The sequence below is a fragment of the Puntigrus tetrazona genome, chromosome 13 (assembly GCF_018831695.1).
Source record: "Puntigrus tetrazona isolate hp1 chromosome 13, ASM1883169v1, whole genome shotgun sequence".
Classification (NCBI taxonomy): Eukaryota; Metazoa; Chordata; class Actinopteri; order Cypriniformes; family Cyprinidae; genus Puntigrus; species Puntigrus tetrazona.
This window is the reverse complement of record NC_056711.1, coordinates 11,753,103-11,771,245: the sequence shown is the minus strand read 5'-3', so window position 1 is coordinate 11,771,245 and position 18,143 is coordinate 11,753,103. Positions and strand designations below refer to the sequence as shown.

The 18,143-nt window shown below is 37.2% G+C and overlaps 1 protein-coding gene across 5 annotated transcripts in view; it reads left to right on the top strand.

Annotated features, from left to right (window-relative positions):
• syt14a (synaptotagmin XIVa) overlaps positions 1-15,650 on the top strand; it is a 32,547-nt gene extending 16,897 nt beyond the window's left edge. Inside the window, exons 2-8 of one of the 5 annotated variants that reach the window (XM_043255458.1) lie at positions 2,665-3,366; positions 4,212-4,436; positions 7,964-8,145; positions 9,442-9,891; positions 11,223-11,412; positions 11,984-12,040; positions 14,948-15,650. In XM_043255458.1, the coding sequence (XP_043111393.1) occupies positions 2,805-3,366; positions 4,212-4,436; positions 7,964-8,145; positions 9,442-9,891; positions 11,223-11,412; positions 11,984-12,040; positions 14,948-15,261 (1,980 nt within the window). In that variant the 5' untranslated portion in view covers positions 2,665-2,804 and the 3' untranslated portion in view covers positions 15,262-15,650. Of the gene's footprint in view, positions 1-2,664; positions 3,367-4,211; positions 4,437-7,963; positions 8,236-9,441; positions 9,892-11,222; positions 11,413-11,983; positions 12,041-14,947 lie in introns of all 5 variants that reach the window. The other 4 variants (XM_043255456.1, XM_043255459.1, XM_043255457.1 and 1 more) reach the window with 4 other exon arrangements.
• The last annotated feature ends 2,493 nt before the right edge of the window (positions 15,651-18,143 follow it).

The following is an 18,143-nucleotide window of genomic DNA, read 5'->3' as shown; positions in this document are numbered from 1 at the left end:
AGTATTTTTTTTTTATTGATTGGTCTGAAGTGACAGGAATTATATTTTTAATGCTATAATGTTATGTATTGATTTTTTTTTTTTTTTAGCTTTCAGCATAAGAGACTTAAAAGAAATGTGTGACATTTTTAGTTTTTTTTTTTCTTTTTCTGGGTAATTGATTGAAGTTTAGTATTAATGAGGAAGAGAAACCGAAATGCCAGATGTACAGTATGGATTTCCACCCCATCTGTAAATGTTTCATTGAGCTGGATTGAGCAACAGTGTTTTGAACTCTTCACACTGGTATTTTTAGTACAGTAGTGGCCATTCATAAAAAGACAACATGATTTATTTCTTTGATTCGGAGTAAAATCAATTCTGTGATAGACCAAATCGTGGTGTTTTTGAAGCTGAAAGGTTCGGGATAACATAAGTCTAAATTCCCAAACACTGTGTGATAGTCTCCAGAGAGTTAATTATCTGCTAAGCTCCAGATCAGAGTCTGTGAGAATTACTAACAGATCCTAATTAGCACCACTTAATGGAGAGGTTTCTTAGAGGTGATTTTGGTGGTGTGGGATTCTGGGATATGCTACATACTCCTTCCTGTTTGCATGTCAGACAGGGTGACGTGATGAGCTGATCGGCTTGTGATCTTTAGTGTCGGACATTGATCAGAGAGGACAGCTGCCTCTGCCCAATTATTAGATCAATAGTGTGTGTGACGAGTGTGTGTGTGTGTGTGTGTGTGTCTGAAAATGAACAAAAGTGAAAATGATCATGTAACATCCCTGAGAGAAAATCTGGGCACCAATCCAAACACTCTCAGGATCAAATGTACATTGTCAGTATATATGCACATACACACTCGCACAATAAAACTGGCTTGAATAAACTTAAAGAACCATGCACAATTATACACACAACTACCTTTTGTTTAAACCATAAAGCACTCAATCACACCTACACACTTTTACTACTGTTGACAGGGGCACTTGAGGCCCACACACACACACACACACACACATCCTACAGACAGGTTCTGGATCCAGGCATCACTGAGCTGCCCACACACAGCGCTTTACATAACTCTGCTCAGCATCAGAATCAGTGGCATAATCAGAATGACATTTACTGGATAAGTATGTTTGCACTTATTTGACCCGGTGAGCCTATGACGAAGCACAATAAACATGGCTGTGTACTAAATAATTTCAAAGCTGTAGTATAGTGCAGTGGTTCTTCATTAACTGGCAAGTTGTGATTATAAAAAAATGCATGTTTGTATTGGTACAGTTGTAGGAAAAGCGGAGTTTGTTATGCTCTTATGCTCTTTCTCTTATGCTCAAGGCTGCATTTATCTGATCAAAAATGTAGTAAATGTATTATTAGTATTAGTATTAGTATTATTATTATTGTTATTATTATTATTGTTGTGAAATTTTAAGATTTAAAATAACTTTATTTAATAAAGTAAATAATCCTGTGATAACATGATCCTTCAGAAATTGTTCTGATATGCTCTGATATTTCTTATCAATGTTAAAAACAGCTGTGCTGCTTAATATTTTTTGCTGAAATCACAATCAGTGTTCTTTTATGATAACAATGTTCAAAATAATGTTTTACAGAATTTTTTTTGTCACTTCTTATCAATGTAATATGTCATTGCAGTACAAATCTTTTGAAGATTGTTTCCTTTTTTTGTAGCTTGCAGTGTAGCAAAGTTGTTTTCTATGTGTGTGTGTATTGATTATTTGAATATTACCTTGACTGTAGTTTAATTACACCAATAACTAATTTCTTGACAAATGTTGCATCTCCAGCATTGGTGCAATAAGTATATAACAGTAACTGTTCACTATTCATTGTGTGAGATGATTAAAAGTGTAAATGTTCACTGACTGTGGTGATTTGTAATGTCATCTGTCGTCGTTTAATATCTTGCTGTGCTGTATGTCTGTATGTGCAGTGGAGGGTAATGTCAGACTGGCAGTTTTTCATGTCTCTGCTCTGAGGTCCTGCAGGGATGCTGGCCATGATTCCTCTGTCACAGTCAAAGTGGAGGTCATGTATTAAGCCAAAAAGCAGGACACCCTCTTCTGCCCTTTTAAGACAGAGGATATTCAGCTTTACCCTGCCAGATAGGTGCTCCCTTATGGTATTCTCTGTCTAAAAAATTATCAACAGACCTCCTTTGCCCTCTGTCTCAGGGGAACATCTACTTATGTTTGCTGCCAAATTTATCAGACTCTAGTAGAGTAAATTTGCCGGATGAAAACTCTGAACCTGGTGTTCGTGCTTTTCTGAACCATCTGCTGCATCAACTACAATCATTATACATAATTACAATTATACATCGAAACATAGGCACATCTGATTGTGCTCAAAGGCAATTTGGCTCATTCCTGGTTTCAGTCTGTGTGTGGTTTGTGGCTGATTTTGAAAAAGCATAAATTACTGTCACGATGATGTGAGATTTGACCTCTCTGACATGCCTCACCTGTGAAGTAGTTCACAGTTGTTGTGAGTCAGAGCACGCTGGGATATCTCACCTGCTAAGAGACCTTATGTACCGTAATTTGTTTGCTTAATGAATCATGAGTTTATAAATATGGTCATTGCAGTTTTGTGTTATTTAAAGATGATTTTGTTTCCTTTTTTATTTCTTTTTTCTTTTAGGTGCTCAGATCACTTTTGTTTAAAATGTGTTTGCCATTTGAAGTAGTTTTTAACTGTAGATTCTGATCAGTCTACATTATCCAATGTCCAGACATATATTCATCATAAACTGACCGATCAAACCTGCCGTCCATGGCAGCATGGCATTTTTTAAGAGCTTCCAGCAAAGTCTCCCCTCCATGTCTGCCGTGTTGGAATCGGTGTCAGAAAAGGTCGATGACCTGGCTTATGCACTGAGTGACGTCACATTCACGGTGAGCGGAGAACTCGCTGAGCATGTCAACACCATCATCCACAAAGTCCAGGCCGAGGAGCTGAAGAGGATTCGTAAGAAAGAGGCGGAAGAGAAGGAGGCTGTAGCACGTCAGGCCCAGGAAAGAGATCCTTTTCTGGGTAGGACTGAAATCCAGACCCAGGCTGCGTGTGGCCTACTGAAAGACCCTGAGCCTCAGACTACATGCAACGACACTTGTTCAGTGCTGTTCAGTGAGACTTTCTCTTCTGAAAGCGACCTCTCACAGGCTCCTGACACACTGAAAGAAAAGTTAAAAGAGCAAAATGGTGACGAAGCATCTTCTGTACTACAACAAAATGGATCATGTGTTAAAGAAAGTACTGAGTCCACTAAACTAAAAACATCTAGAAGCCCAGCAGATGGTTGTGAGGAGAAGAAATCTAATAATAGTGAGAGATCTGCTGAAGGTGAGAGGATAAGGCTGCTGAATTTTTCCTCAGTTATTTGAAATTCACTGAAATTCACTGGATGACTGTCTAAAAAGGGGCGCCACCATCTTTTTCTTCTTTAAAGTCCACCTGGACTCTTTCAAACTGATCTGGATCTGTCTGATCTCTTCATCTGGTGGAAAGTTCTTTGCTGCGGTCTAAATGCTGTTTTGCTTTCCCTCCCTTTTATCTTTATGTGAAGACTTATATGTATCTCAATTTCATGTTTTTATCCCTGTCTCTTGTTCCTCTTTCTTTGTAAAAAAAATACAGGGGATTTGGTTTTCTTTTTTCAGCACAAATTATTAATGCATGTCACTGCCATTCTTGGCCTCTATAGCCTAACATCACATTTCCACAGATGTTTATTTATATTTCGACTAAAATAATATGACCGTGTTACCTGAACATCTTTTTATGAGCGAACGTTTTTAATCATTAAACTATATCGCCCTCTACTGTTTGTGCTTAGAAAATCTATGGTGTTTATTGGTGTATATATGGCAATATAGAAATTCCAGACAGGCATGCAGATATATATTATCTATAACATAATATACATGCAGAGGTTCTTTTAGTGTTGTTTTGTTTTTTTTAATATATGTATTTATTTCCCTAGTTTAAGATCTTTATAGTTATTGCACTTTTTTTATCATATTTATTTCAAAATCAAGTCATTATTTTATTGCACATTTTCTCTTCTTTTGTTACCTTTATTTGGTTATCAGTGCTTTCTCAAATAATTTCTTGTGCTCAAAATTTAAGCGCATGTTCATGTTGTTTTTAAGTTGCCCCCCTTTGTTTCCTGCTTTACTCTGTCTCAGATAAGAGCTATGCGAATGCAGACTACCACTGCTCGTCGTCAGACAGTGATGATGAGGTGATCGGCCAGTATCAGGAGGCCGTGTCTCGATCGCAGGGTCTCCGGGGGGGTTCAGCGGGGACTAACACACGCCACCAGAAGGGCTATGGCTGGGACACACGGCAGAAATACTGCCCTCTGGCGGCTGAGTATGATGGCTACAGCAGCGAGGCCTCAGCAGACGATGGTGAGTTTACAGCTTTCTCACAGCTCATGAGACATTCATGTGGGATGTGGGAAGTAGAATTTAATTCTCGTTGTGACAGGGAGAAGTGATTGTTTTGTTTTTTTGTTTGCTTTTCATTCCAAATTATGCCACGGTCGAAATGGATCCTTTTGAAAATAATGTGTTGGCAAATCTGAAATTACTTCTGTTTAGTACCACGTGATCCTTCAGAAATCGTTCTGATATTTTGATTAGATATTTCAGGAGCATTTCTTGATTTCAATTCTTCGCTTTTCTTGATCGGTGTTAAAAACGGCATTTGTTTGGGAACATTGTTGATCAATGTAATGTGCCTTTGCTGAATAAAAGTATTTCTTTTTAAAAAAATAAAAATAAAAATCGCACTGACCTACACAATTTTGAACATTAGTGTTATGTGTAAGTATGATTTGCATATGATATGTATCAAAGCATATGATGACTGGCCAAGGCAAATAGTGTGGAACCCAATTAAAACCAAACTTTTTCCATTACCCTAGATGGCGCTGCTCAACTACTTATCTTCTCCTTAGGGATGTTTGTTTTCCACTAAAATGTTGGCATCACTCAGTTAAAAAAATGAAAAAAGAAAGAACAGTCAGTAACAGACACTGTAGAAAAATCTGAATGAAACCTGTTTTCAATAAAAATGACTGTGGGTTGCTCTTTCTCTGGCAGGAGTGCTTCTTACAAAAAGCAAAGGGCTTAGATCATGAGATATCAAATGAATCAGGACAATTCTGGAAGAACACATTTTTGTGTAAGAAGCCAGAACACCCTTTTTTTTCCCCTTCTTATACACAAACACACTCTCTTTAACCACACACTAGTTTGACTTGCACAACTGCAGTATAAAGAAAGATGAGAAAAGCGAGTTCTTGGCTCTGTTCTGCTTCTCACGGAAAAGGAGATTATCGTGTTATTCTGTGTCTTGGATGAAGATGATGGCCTCTGCTTTTTTTTTTATCCAACAGATACGGGGCTGTAAGATGATTTTTATACTTCTGCTGGAATCAGTGCAGATACTCCAGTAAACAGAGTAGAGGGATTACAGAGGGCTGTGAAGAGAGAGAATGAAAATGTGTCAAAGGGAAGGGCTGTCAGAAAGAAAAAAGCAGGAAGCTGGTGGATATGTCTCTCTGATTTCCCTCCGTTTCTGGGAACTACTGCACAGAGAGACAGATAGACTGCATGCTTTTCTCGTGAGCTGTTTTCCTGGAGGCAGGAGAGGCTGTAGCCTCGGGCCATCTGTATAATACATGAGGAGCTAACACACACACATTTACATATACACTTACACACTCGTATTGCTTGACTGCTCGCAAACACATAAAAAAACACACAAAAATCGTACTGTGCAGACATACATTCGCACATAACAACTGAGCGTTTGTTAACTTGAAAATCAAGTCGACTGAGCTGTGAATTTTATGTTACTAATCACTCAGCGAAGTCCTGATGATACTGAATATTATAGCTATGGCATGTGTTCTGGCATTCAGATCAAATTGAAACATGAGAGATGTCTGACATGAGAGTTGATCAAAACATCGAAATATAGGCACGCTCTCTCATACACAGAGACAGGCATTTTTCTTGTTCTTGTTCATAGCCTGAGGTTGAAAATGCTGTAGTGTTTATGATCAAAGACGTCATTCAGCATTGAGACACAGAAGGAGAGCGGACGTGCTTCTCCGTCATCTTAATCATAGTGATGTTTCTTTCCTCCGTCCTCATTAAAAGTGAATTTGGATTTAGAGTTTCCATCTTTTGTACTTTCATATCTTGATGTTTCTGTTTTCGGGTTATGAAATGTTACAAAAAAATGTTGTGATGTAAAATGAAGAAGTAATATTTCTGATTCCACTCTATTTCTAGGTCAAAAGTATATTGTGACATTGATCATGTGAACTTCAGATATTCCCTTTCATTGAAGCACAAGATGCTCTTTGTATAATTCTTACATCCTGTAAGAGAACATGCATCAGCGTTTGGATTTGCATAATCAGCTCGAGTGCATGCTGTCATTAAAGTGTTGATGATAATAATAATAATATTTTTTTCAGTTTAACTTTTTAAATTAGTATTGTTGTTTGTAATGACTTATAATAACTTAAACTTTTATATAATGTTTTAATTATTATATACATAATTATACACGTAATTCTTTTTGTTGTTTACAAATAATAACAATAATTATTTTTTTATCACAAATTGTATTATCAGCACAATTTGAAGCTGGCAAATGGATGAATAATAATTGTTATAATATAGGCCCAGTTTCATAGATGGGGCTTAGCCTAATAGGCCATAGTTTAATTATATTATCTATTTTTGTAAACACGCCTTAGAAAAAAACTTTAGTGGTGCTCCTCTTAAGACTAAATAAAGGCACTGACATGTTTAAAGATCCATCAGTGCAAGTTTCTTTCTATCTTTTTTTTTTTCTTCAAAGCATAATTTAAAACTAAGGAATCTATTATAATAATTTTATTATCAGAATAATAGTTTGTTAGTAATAAGTATTATTATTACAAATAATAACAATCATTTTAGTGTGTCAAATTGTGTCAGCATAATTTGAAATTATTTATAACTATTATTAAATATAATCCAATTAGTAATAAAAGTATTATGATAAATGAGAAACAATGAAAAATATTATTACTGAGAACTATCCAGGAAGTGAGGGAATTTGAAGAAGGTGGATAACTAATCCCACACTTGAAAATTCACAGCATCAGCAATGTCTCCTCCCAATAGTCAGAACCAGTTACCCCAGCCACGCTCCAACAGAAGTGTGTGTGTGTGTGTGTGTGTGTGTGTGTGTGTGTGTGTGTGTGTGTGTGTGTGCAAGAGAGAGAAAGAGAGAATGCGCTGTATTTATGAGATCGCTAAATCTTCCTGTCCTGACCAGCAGCATGTTACTATGGCAACAGCCACTTGGATCATTCTCTTTACAGAGCAATTTAACTTGTAGGGTGAATGCAGGTAAATCAGGCCACGTTTTTTCCATTCATCTCAATTTCAGAGATGTGAGACTCCAGCAGCATCAGCATATCTTCTCATTTTCTTCAGTTTTTGCATTTAAAATGATGAAACTCACTGATTTGTTTAATTTAATCACATGCATGCACAGTGATTTGTAGCTCTTGGACCACAACTGAATGATTTATGAAGATGCAGGTGTAGGGGATAGTCTTATTACACTGCGTAAAATCAGCTTTTGACCTTCTCTTGAAATGAGCTTAGGGTTACAGAGCTTTCAAAGAGCTTTCAAGTTGTATCATAAATTACAAGCCTGTAGATACTGTTCTGGTCTCCTAAAAATGCAAAGGCTACAGCTTCAGTCTCTGCCTTAGTGCAGGGTTGCTTTTACTCCATTTAATGCACTTTCTAAGAAATTAAAGATGATATCTGCCATCACTATTTTTTTGCTTTTTCATAGTGCTTGAGAACATTAAGCTAAATGGCACTAAATGCATCTCTGTCACTTTGCACCGCATCAGTAAACTGTATCCAGCGGATGAGACGGACTCCACCTTTGGATGAGCTGCAGCCTCCACCCTATCAGGATGAGGACGGGTCGCCACGCATGTCGTGCACACCTTCTGACCTGGGAGATGCCAAGTGTGACCTTTCCCACGGGAGCGAGAGCCCCAGACACAGCTATGGAAAATGCCCAAGTGAGGTCAGCGGAGCACAGGAAACAGAGAGTTTTCTTAACAAGGGCTATGAAGAAGATGTACCCAGTGACAGTACTGCTGTACTCAGCCCAGAGGTGTGTGTGTGTTTCAGCAAAGAAATCTGTATATGCAAAAATCACTGCAAAGATGAGGTTCCTTGTTACTAGGCGTATGTATATATGCTCATTACCTAGAGTTATAAATGAACGCATACGTGTATAAGGTAAAAAAAAAACTATTCTATATCATTTTGAAATATTGAAAGATATTTGTATATGTATTTTCCAGGAAATACATACACAATACTGTTTAAAAGTTTTGAAGATCGTTAGATTTCTTAAGCTCAATTTCTTAAAAAGGGCAATATTTATTTAACCAAAAATACACACACACACACACAACAGTAATATTGCTATTTAAAATACGTGTGTCAGGATGTTTTAAAATATCATTTATTCCTGATGGCAAAGCTGTTTTCTTTTGTATACTTACCTCAAGATCCTTTGATAAATAAAAAGTTAAATAAATAGTTATAAGGAATAGAATTTATGGTTCAGTCTTTTTTTTTTTTTTTTCTTCTTTGAAAGAAATTGATACTTTCCACCAAGTAAGTGTGTGAGCTTTTTTTTGACAGATATGAGGATGAGTAGCGTGAACAGATTTTCAAATGATCTGTGTCTTTGGAGCAAATTTAGATATGTATATTCACTCACGGTGAGGCTAAATTCATTGTTGTCACATCTGGCAACTGAAATATCAAAGATACAAATCCTATTTTGTAAGTTATATTCGCAGTTCCCTCAACCCTTTCAATTTAAAAAGACTTCACACGTTTTTATAGTGAGCAGCTCATTTTGATTGGTCTTTATTAGCTTATTTTACCTCTCAGTTTTTAGGGCATTGCTGTCACGTGTAATTAGCTAATGTACTTTAATAGTTTCATTACCTTGACATCGCATGCGTACAAACACAGATGCATGAACTAACGGCTTCGTAATTTAATATGCATGTGTTGTAGACACCTCCGTAATAATTGATATGTTTACAGCAGCACTGAACGTACTGAGCCACATCCTCTGTCTAACTTTGATATATGAATGGTAGCAATAAAAATCCTAGCCATCAGTCATTGCAAATATCTTCATCCATCATGGAATTTGTCATTTTTTTTAGTATTAAAGCAGTCATATAAGAGCTCATATAAACATAAACTCCTGCACAGGTACCATATTAATCTACTCGCCACACACTACCTCGAGCCTCAGAAAATGTCTTCCTTTTTCTGTCGATCATCTCTGCAGGATCTGTCTGCACGTGGATCGGCGGCTCAGCTTCCCAAAGGTTACGACCCCGAGCCTCTCGCTCAATATGGAACTCTCGACGTCATCTTCGACTACGATTCGTCTGACCAGCGTCTGTCCGTCACGATAACGGCTCTGACGGACATTCCTTCTCTCAAACGCACCGGTAACATCTCCTGGCAGGTGCATCTGGTGCTGCTGCCCACCAAAAAACAGAGGGCCAAAACCATCATCCAGCGTGGCCCCTGCCCCGTCTTCACAGAGACTTTTCACTTCAGCCATATCGAGTCGGAGATGATCGGGAACTATGCCGTCCGGTTCCGCTTGTACAGCGTCCGCAGGATGAAGAAGGAGAAGGCTCTCGGAGAGAAGGTGTTCTACCTCACCAAACTCAACCTGCAGGGCAAGATGTCGGTACCCATCATACTGGACCCCTGCTGCAACATACCTGTGAGTGTGATCAAACCAGTACCAGTAAAAAGGTTCTTTCTAATTTAGTAAATGTTTTTTTTAATGACAGTTTGTCAGCATACTGCACTAAAAGATGTTTAAAAAAAATAAATGTGTGTGAGTGTTTGAGTGTATACACAGGGCTTGACATTAACACCTGCCAATGCACATTTAAGTCAACTCTGGCGGGTTGACTTAAATATACAGCAGGCTTAATAGAACTCGACATTAATGCTTGTCTGAGTCATTTTTTTTAAGGGGCAAGTGAATGAATTCAACTAATCTGACTAAAACATCTAACTGCACTTACATTTTGATGAGAATGGTTCTGATTTTATTGAATTCGGTGCATGTAAACGGCCATTAATAATGAATAACAACAAGGTAACGGCAACGAGGCTCACGCAGCTTGCCTATGTAAGAGAATCATGGAGAATTCAAAACAAATGAATGCAAGTGCACACAGAGGAAAAATAAAGAAGAAAGGTTTTTATATATATTTATAACATACAGCTTCAACGACTCATTAATTAAGATCAGACATTGAACATGCTGCCACCTACTGGCGCTTTAGATCAGTTTTGTAAATCCTGATTTCATATGATTGATAGCCCTATATTGTCTTATTTCGTTAAGTGAAATTATTAATAAAATGTAAGAATTTGTTTAAATATTATGCATGCATTTAATATGGTAAGGGGAAAATGCCCTTTAAATAGGTAAAATGATTTGGAAGTATTTGACTTGGGATTTTAGACAGTGGCTGGTGAGGAAAAAAGTTAATGCCAAGTCCTGTGTATATATATATTGTATATGTATATATGTATGTGTACAGTAGTCAACATTTGGAGTGGATCCAAAAAGGTTCTAAAACTTTTCCTAAGACAAAAACGCTTTTAGGTTCTAGGACATTTGATGAAAGGTTTTGATCCGCTTCAAAGGTATTTTTTAAATAAATACTTTTGTTTGGCAATTATGCATTAAACTAAAAACAGTTGTTATAAAATATTTATGTTTGAAATAATAATTGTCATGTTTTCAAATGTCATAGATTCAAATAATAATCAGGACAAATGTTTGAGAATAAAAAAATAAAAGTACTTTTTTTGTGATCAAACAACACAAAAAATCTAAATACTGAGAAAATAATATTTAAAGTTAATACTAAAAAAATTAGTTTTTGTATATTTACAGTAGGAAATGTCTTCATGAAACATGCTCTTTACTTAATATCCTAATGATTTTGCCATAAAATGTATGTGTATAAAATTCAAAATAATGTTTTTCTAAAATGAAAAGTTAACCAAAGATTATGTGTGTGTTTCCCCCAGGGCAGTGACTCTCAGGCAAGTGTGTCAGACGTATCGTGCAGCGAGACGGCCTCGTCGTTCCCCTCTGCTGTTCAGGGGTCAGCCCCGGAGATCCTGCTGGGGCTTGTGTACAACGCTACTACAGGACGTCTCTCTGTGGAGGTCATCAAAGGAAGCCACTTTAAAAACCTGGCTGCAAATAAACCTCCCAGTGAGTCCGAAAGCTGTTTAACATATTTGCTTTAGATAGACACTCCATATCCACAAGATCAATCTTGAATTTCCTGGATCATCTTGTATAAGGTTTTCAGGATCAAGTAGTGTCACCTCTCACCTTTGACAACCAAAGGTGCTTCCTCTTTCTTTCTCGCTCCATAATTTCCCCTCACCCTTCTGATACACGCTGCCTTAAATGGCCTCCTAACCTTCCCAAAGCTTCCGTCACACTTCAGTCAAAGAGCACAATATAAGAGCCTTCAGAAAGTACTCATAACTGCTCATAAATACTATCGTCATGAAATGACATTCACCGTATAGTTTCAGAAAGCGTTATGAAACGTGATGAAGGCTGCATGTGTTTTTTTTTTTTGCATTGGCCCTTAACCTGAAGTGATGCAGTGTGCTTTAAAAACACGTTACATCTGACCTAATGTGATGTCATTGGACCTTCAGACCTTTTGACCTGCTCTTTTTCTCCTGCTGTTGTTGATATTCTCTCTCTTTCTCCCTGATGTCTTCCCATCCCCTCTGCTCTTGCTGGCTCTCCTCTCTCCTGTTGTCAGACGGTTTGTTCTGTTGTCTAAAGCACTTGATAGGTGGGCAGGTGTACATAATCCGAGGTGAGTTTTCTGGGGCTACCTTTATCAGCATCGGATGCTGTTCATCCATCTTTCTGTTTTCACACTTCCTCTCTTCATTATCGATCCTTGGTGTTAGACTGGCGAACACTTCTACATGGATGCTTAAAGGTTTGAGCGCAAATTAGCGTAAAACATTTGAAATACGTTATCCATTCAGTCTATATCCATGGAGAAGGTTAAAACGCTGTTATTTGAGATGTTATGTTGGATGGTTATTTTGTCCTTTATAGTGATGTTTGCATGCGTCCCCTAACCATGTGTCTTTTTCTTTAATGTTCTGAATTTTTTTAATACATTTGCTTTTTTTTTTTAATCTTTCCTGTCATGTGACTGTTAGTTGGCAGAACGATGTAGAAATCTTTGTAGACTTGTTGCCATGTGAGTGGTGGTTCTGTGCTTGGAGACTGTGGAAAATTGGAGGGGTTTATATGCGTGTGTGTGTGTGTGTGTGTGTGTGTGTGTATATATATATATATATATATATATATATATATATAATTTTTGAGGGGACTCTCACTGCTAACTTAAAATATTAATTATTATTATTATACATTTTTACATTTTATTATATTTTTGTTTTACACATTGGAAACGTTTTATACACAATAAATGTATTAGTTACATATACACACACACACAATGTCTTATAAAATGTATCATATATAATTAATTTTAAAATACATAATAGCTTTAACATAGCAGATGGATAGTAGTTGCATTGCAAGGGGAATATTTGGAAATAGGTCAAAAACTAAACAGGGTTTAGGCATTAAAAACAATAAGTGTACTACAGCTTTAAATTGTTGTTTTCCCCCAAAATGTTTTAGTTTATTTCATCTTTGTTTTTGCATTTCTGAGCTAAAAATAAATATCGTACATTTTCCTCTGTATCACAGAAGAATGTTTTACTGATTTCAAGCACAATAAACCTTAAAAGTAGACTTACATTTACTTACATTTAATGTGCTTTCTATGGACATAAAATCTTCTCTGACTCTAACTTCTCTGACCTGAATGCAAAAAGGAAAATGATGCTGTACATGTATGCATGAAAGTAATTGTCTATAAATAACTTCATCAATTCAGATGACCAGGATTTCGGGCAATGGGACATAGTGTAGAATACTAGAAGTTGATCTCTATGGCTGTGACGGAAGTGTTGAGATCTCTGAATAAGTGCATCACAAAGTCTAATCAGCCCTCTTAACCGTTAATGAAATCCGTTACGTTGGATTGTACATTGGAAGTAAGTAAACTGGATACATTGAAATCACATTCAGCTTGAGGAGCTGGAGATGATTCCTCAGTGTCAGGTACGAGTCTGTGTTCCCATCTCTGAAATCAGCGCTTCTTTAGCTTGCCTCTTCTATTAGTTGGAAAAATAGAGGAGAGTGAAACGTTTTCTTGAAAACGCAGCAGGATGACTCCACAGGAAGCCCGCACTCGATGACTCGCAGAACAGAAGCGTCGCCCCGACACAAAGACACAGAGAATACCGACGTCTGTTGTATTGTAGTGAATTCAGGCAGGGCAGCAGAAAGCAGGCTCGCAGGAGTTCAACTGCGCTCTGAATTAAACCCGGTGAAAGGCCTAGAGCTACCGCAGAGTCTGCTCTCAATGCATCTGTAGAGTCGCAGTTCAAAAGGTTCTGAAAGGAAAAGACAGAGGAGTGATGCGGGACTCAATTATTAATCAGCGAGCATTGATTCGTGCCGAGCGTTAATGCAAAAAAGAAACTGAATGGCCCATTTTCAGCCAATAAATTTCATCCTGTATTAATGAATGGCATAATCAATTGCTTTTCAGATAAATTGAGAGATTGAAGCATTGCCATGCCTCCATGCTGGCAGAGGAACTCTACCATAACGCTAGATCCTGTTACTTAATTTAATGTCCCAACTTCCGAAACCTACAATTTTTCTATTTTATTTCTCCCAGTTTAAAATCTATTGTTTATTATTATACTGTTTTGTTATTTCTATTTTTATTTAAATGTGTATTTTTGCCCTTGTGCGTAGTTTTGTTGTAAAAGCAAATGTCTAAACTGCCTTAAAAACAAAATATATTTATTTTCTATAACAATGTTTGTGTTTCTTCTTACTTTTTTTCTTTTTTTTTAAGAATAAATCTAACAAAACTATGAGATTTACCATTGAACAATTCCAAGAATCCAAATAATTGCATTATATTATATTATATTATATTATATTATATTATATTATATTATATTATATTGCTAACAAAAACGTTTATTTTAGATGCAATTATTAGTGATTAATCGTTTGATAGCACTAATCTTCTTATTATATGTTATATTATATGCCTCTGTAACACAAAACCTAATAAGGGTCATTTTTTTGAAATTTTTTTGAAATTTGAATAAATAAGCTTTCCACTGATGTCCAATGTAGTAATAGAGAATTATAAATTTTTAGATTAAGATTTATTTTTGACAATCCGAGATACAAGTATTTGAAAATCTGGAGAAACTGCCTTTAAAGTTGTCCAAATGAAGTTCTTAATAATGCATATTACTAATCAAAAATTAAATCTTAATCTAAAAATGTATAATTCTGTGTTACTACTGTGCACAATGTATTTTTGGCTTTTGCCACAAATATACTCATGCTACTTAAGACTAATGATAATATATTATATTATACATTTATAACAGACTTAATATACAAATGTATATTAACAAAATTACGTTTTTTGAATATTAAAAAAACTGTAAAACAAACTTAACATACTGATCAGGTGATGTTTTTGTAAGAAAGTGCCAAGGAAAGTCATTTCAAATTTCTCAGGATCATATCAAGTTTAGTCTTCTTGACTGATTTGATCCCAAATGTTCTCTGACTGACGTCCTGTTTCCTCCTGTTTCAGACACGTACGTAAAGCTGACTCTGCTGAACTCAATGGGTCAAGAGATGTCCAAGTGCAAGACGTCCATTTGCCGAGGCCAACCCAACCCCACCTACAAGGAGACCTTTGTGTTTCAGGTAGCTCTCTTCCAGCTCTCCGACGTCACGCTCATCCTGTCGGTCTACAACAAGCGCAGCATGAAACGGAAGGAGATGATTGGCTGGATCTCTCTGGGGCTGAACAGCTCCGGAGAGGAGGAGCTGACTCACTGGACACAGATGAAGGAATCGAAGGGACAACAGGTGTGTCGATGGCACAGTCTTTTGGAGTCCTAGAATGTCAACAAGTGATGGCAATGATGTGTGTAAAGGCATGGGTGACAGAGAGCAGGTCAGGGCCTCAAACGGCCCCAAGACGACAGAGCTGGCCCTCACTGGTACTGGCATTATGAGAAACAAAAGGATGTAATCTGCTTTCCTTCCCAATGCACTGTGGGAAACGGGTTAGAGAAAAAGGTGAGAACGGGGTTAGAAATGCCACAGCATTTATGAAGGAAACACTAATGAGTTTTATGTTTATTCAGATATTTATTTGTATATTTTTAACTTGATGTTTCTGTTTTGTTCAGCTTAACATAGGGTTATGGTGTTTAAGGCACAGTAAGGGAGGAAAACCAATTGGATATATGTCTGAGATCCAGACGTGAAAGATCGACAGAGATGAGCCGAGTTAAAATATTTTAGCTCCGATTATTACTGCTGTCCTAAGATTACATTGCTCAGACCTACCAAAGTTGTACAGGGGTACAATTAATGTCAGGTTGACTAGATGCCATTCTGAGGCATTTTAATGGAAACTCTGGCAGATGGCTGGGTTCCTCAAGATGTGATCAGATTCTCTAGATGGTGTTCTAATAAGGGACTTAGTTTATTTCACTGTACTATGAGAGTGCCAATCCAGTCTTCACCACATACAGCCTGTCGTTCAGCATTATATGTCAGCTCTTTTATTCTCCTCACTCTGAATTTAATGCTGCGCATTTAGAAACACAATCAGCAAAACAAACAGAAAAAAAAATTCATTCTCAATATAACATTAACAGCCAAGAAGGATAGGACTTTTGTTTTAATGCCACACCATTCTTGATGAAGAACAATGAGCACATGCATTATCATTAGCATTACCTTCAACTTTAGAGTCAAATCTCTGACTGTTCTGAATCACGAGAACATTACGAAACCAGTTTCTAACGTGGTGAAATGAAGGCTGCATTAAGCTGACACTTTATAAAATGGATGCGTATTTGCCATGCTTTTACAAAAGACTGTTCCCTCTTATCTTTTGTATTAAATTCGTCTTGCGATCCTGAATGTTCAAATTTAGCACCTGAGACTCGACACTCAGTACTGCAACACTAGAGATGTAGGACCAGCGATGAAACTGTGAGGATGTTTATAGAGTATGTGATGGTAAGAAGGCTTCTCAGCGCTTTCGCTCTGTCTTTACAAGTGTCCTGATCTCTTTGCGGTCAACCTGTGAAATCTGTCTTGAACTAGTTTCTTTCCTTTTCTTGAGCGATGGTCAAACTCACTCAGTGATTGTTACGTACTGTAAATGGCACATAGATTTTGCTGATCTATTTTTGTATCTATATATCTGAGAAAATGGACTCACTTTCTTGGTAAATGTATGAAGCTCTGTGAGCAGTATGGAGTTGTAGACTTTGTTCTACTTACACGGTTTAGTTGATATTTAGTTCTCTTTGTTCAAAAGAACAGTTTATTAGTGAATGTGTCACTCATTCAGTGTGCTGTTTCAAAATATGAAAAAAAAAAAAAAAAAACTTCTTCACCTTCTCGTCACTGTTGCAGTCTTGCAGGTTGATAGAAAAAAGTATGAGTGTGAGAGAAAAGGGGAGTGTTTGTTCAGTGTGATGTTACATGCTGTTATATGTATTCTTAGCTTCGCTAATGTTGTCGTTTCAGGTGATGATACTGTATATGAGTCTGTTTTTCTCCCCTCCTTAAAAAGAGAGAAAGCACTCTTTGAGCTGGTATGTTTTGTAAGACCAGAATTAAGCACATTCTTAGGGCACATGGAGTCGTGAAACACATCTTGTGAAAGAGTCTCAGACTGTGATGGTCCTCAGAGAGTCCCAACCGGACAGTGTCTCCCTCAAAGACCACGTCCCGCAAGACGCACAGCTGGGCTGAGCTTTCCCTCTCTCTCGCGCTGGGCCTGGGAGATGTTCTCAGTTTCTTCTTAACAGTCTCAAAATTTTATTTTACCCTTCTCTCGACTTTTAAGCCTGAGAAAATGCCACGGCTGTCAAAATTACAATGACATAATGCAGCGCAATGTTGAAACGTAGGATGTTAATGCGTTGTGACTAGAAAACAGCTGTGTCACAAACTGACACAGAGAGGCTGTTATGTCTCACTCGTGACAGTTTTATTAGGGGCTTGGCGCACTGTTGCCTCATGCAGATATGGCTTCCAAATTATTTTCCCCGCTATAAATGAGAATCTCATTGCAGCTACAGTAAATCAGTTAAATAGGTTGGTTACATGGCTCTGCCAGCCCGCAGTCCCTCAGACTCAACCCTCCCAGGAGCTTCTGATCAGTCTGTCTTTAAAGGCATAGTTCAGCTTAGATATGCCATTCAGTTCACTCTTGTATAGATTCTGTATTATTTCATGAAACGTAAAATGATTTATTAGGCAGAATGCCCAAGCTGCGCTTTTCCACACGATTCGTACTCCCATACTCCCATGCTCCGAGACTTCTAGATCTTATGAAACTATGTGATAGTTTGTGTGGAACAGACCAAAATTCGCTGCTCACTGATAACCAGAGCTCACCGTGTCCGTAAAACGCGTTCCTTAAAAGTGCTATTTGTTTACAATAAATATAAGCACAAATTACATGCAAGGGGTTCTGACAGAGGGGGAAGACGGGCTTTAATCATGGTCCGTTCCACACGCAAACCTGTCAAACACTATTGAAATGTTTTGAGCAGAAGTCTTTCATGCTCATGAATGCTCAGTATAAGTATTCGATCAAACAAAAGGAATGCAGTGAAAAAATTTAATTCTGAAATATTTTTTGCCATTTAAAATAGGAAAAACTTCATTTTTAATATTTTTAAATGTATTTCTAAGATGGAAAAGCTGGATTTTCAGCAGACACATTAGTCTTCAGTGTCAAATAATCGTAT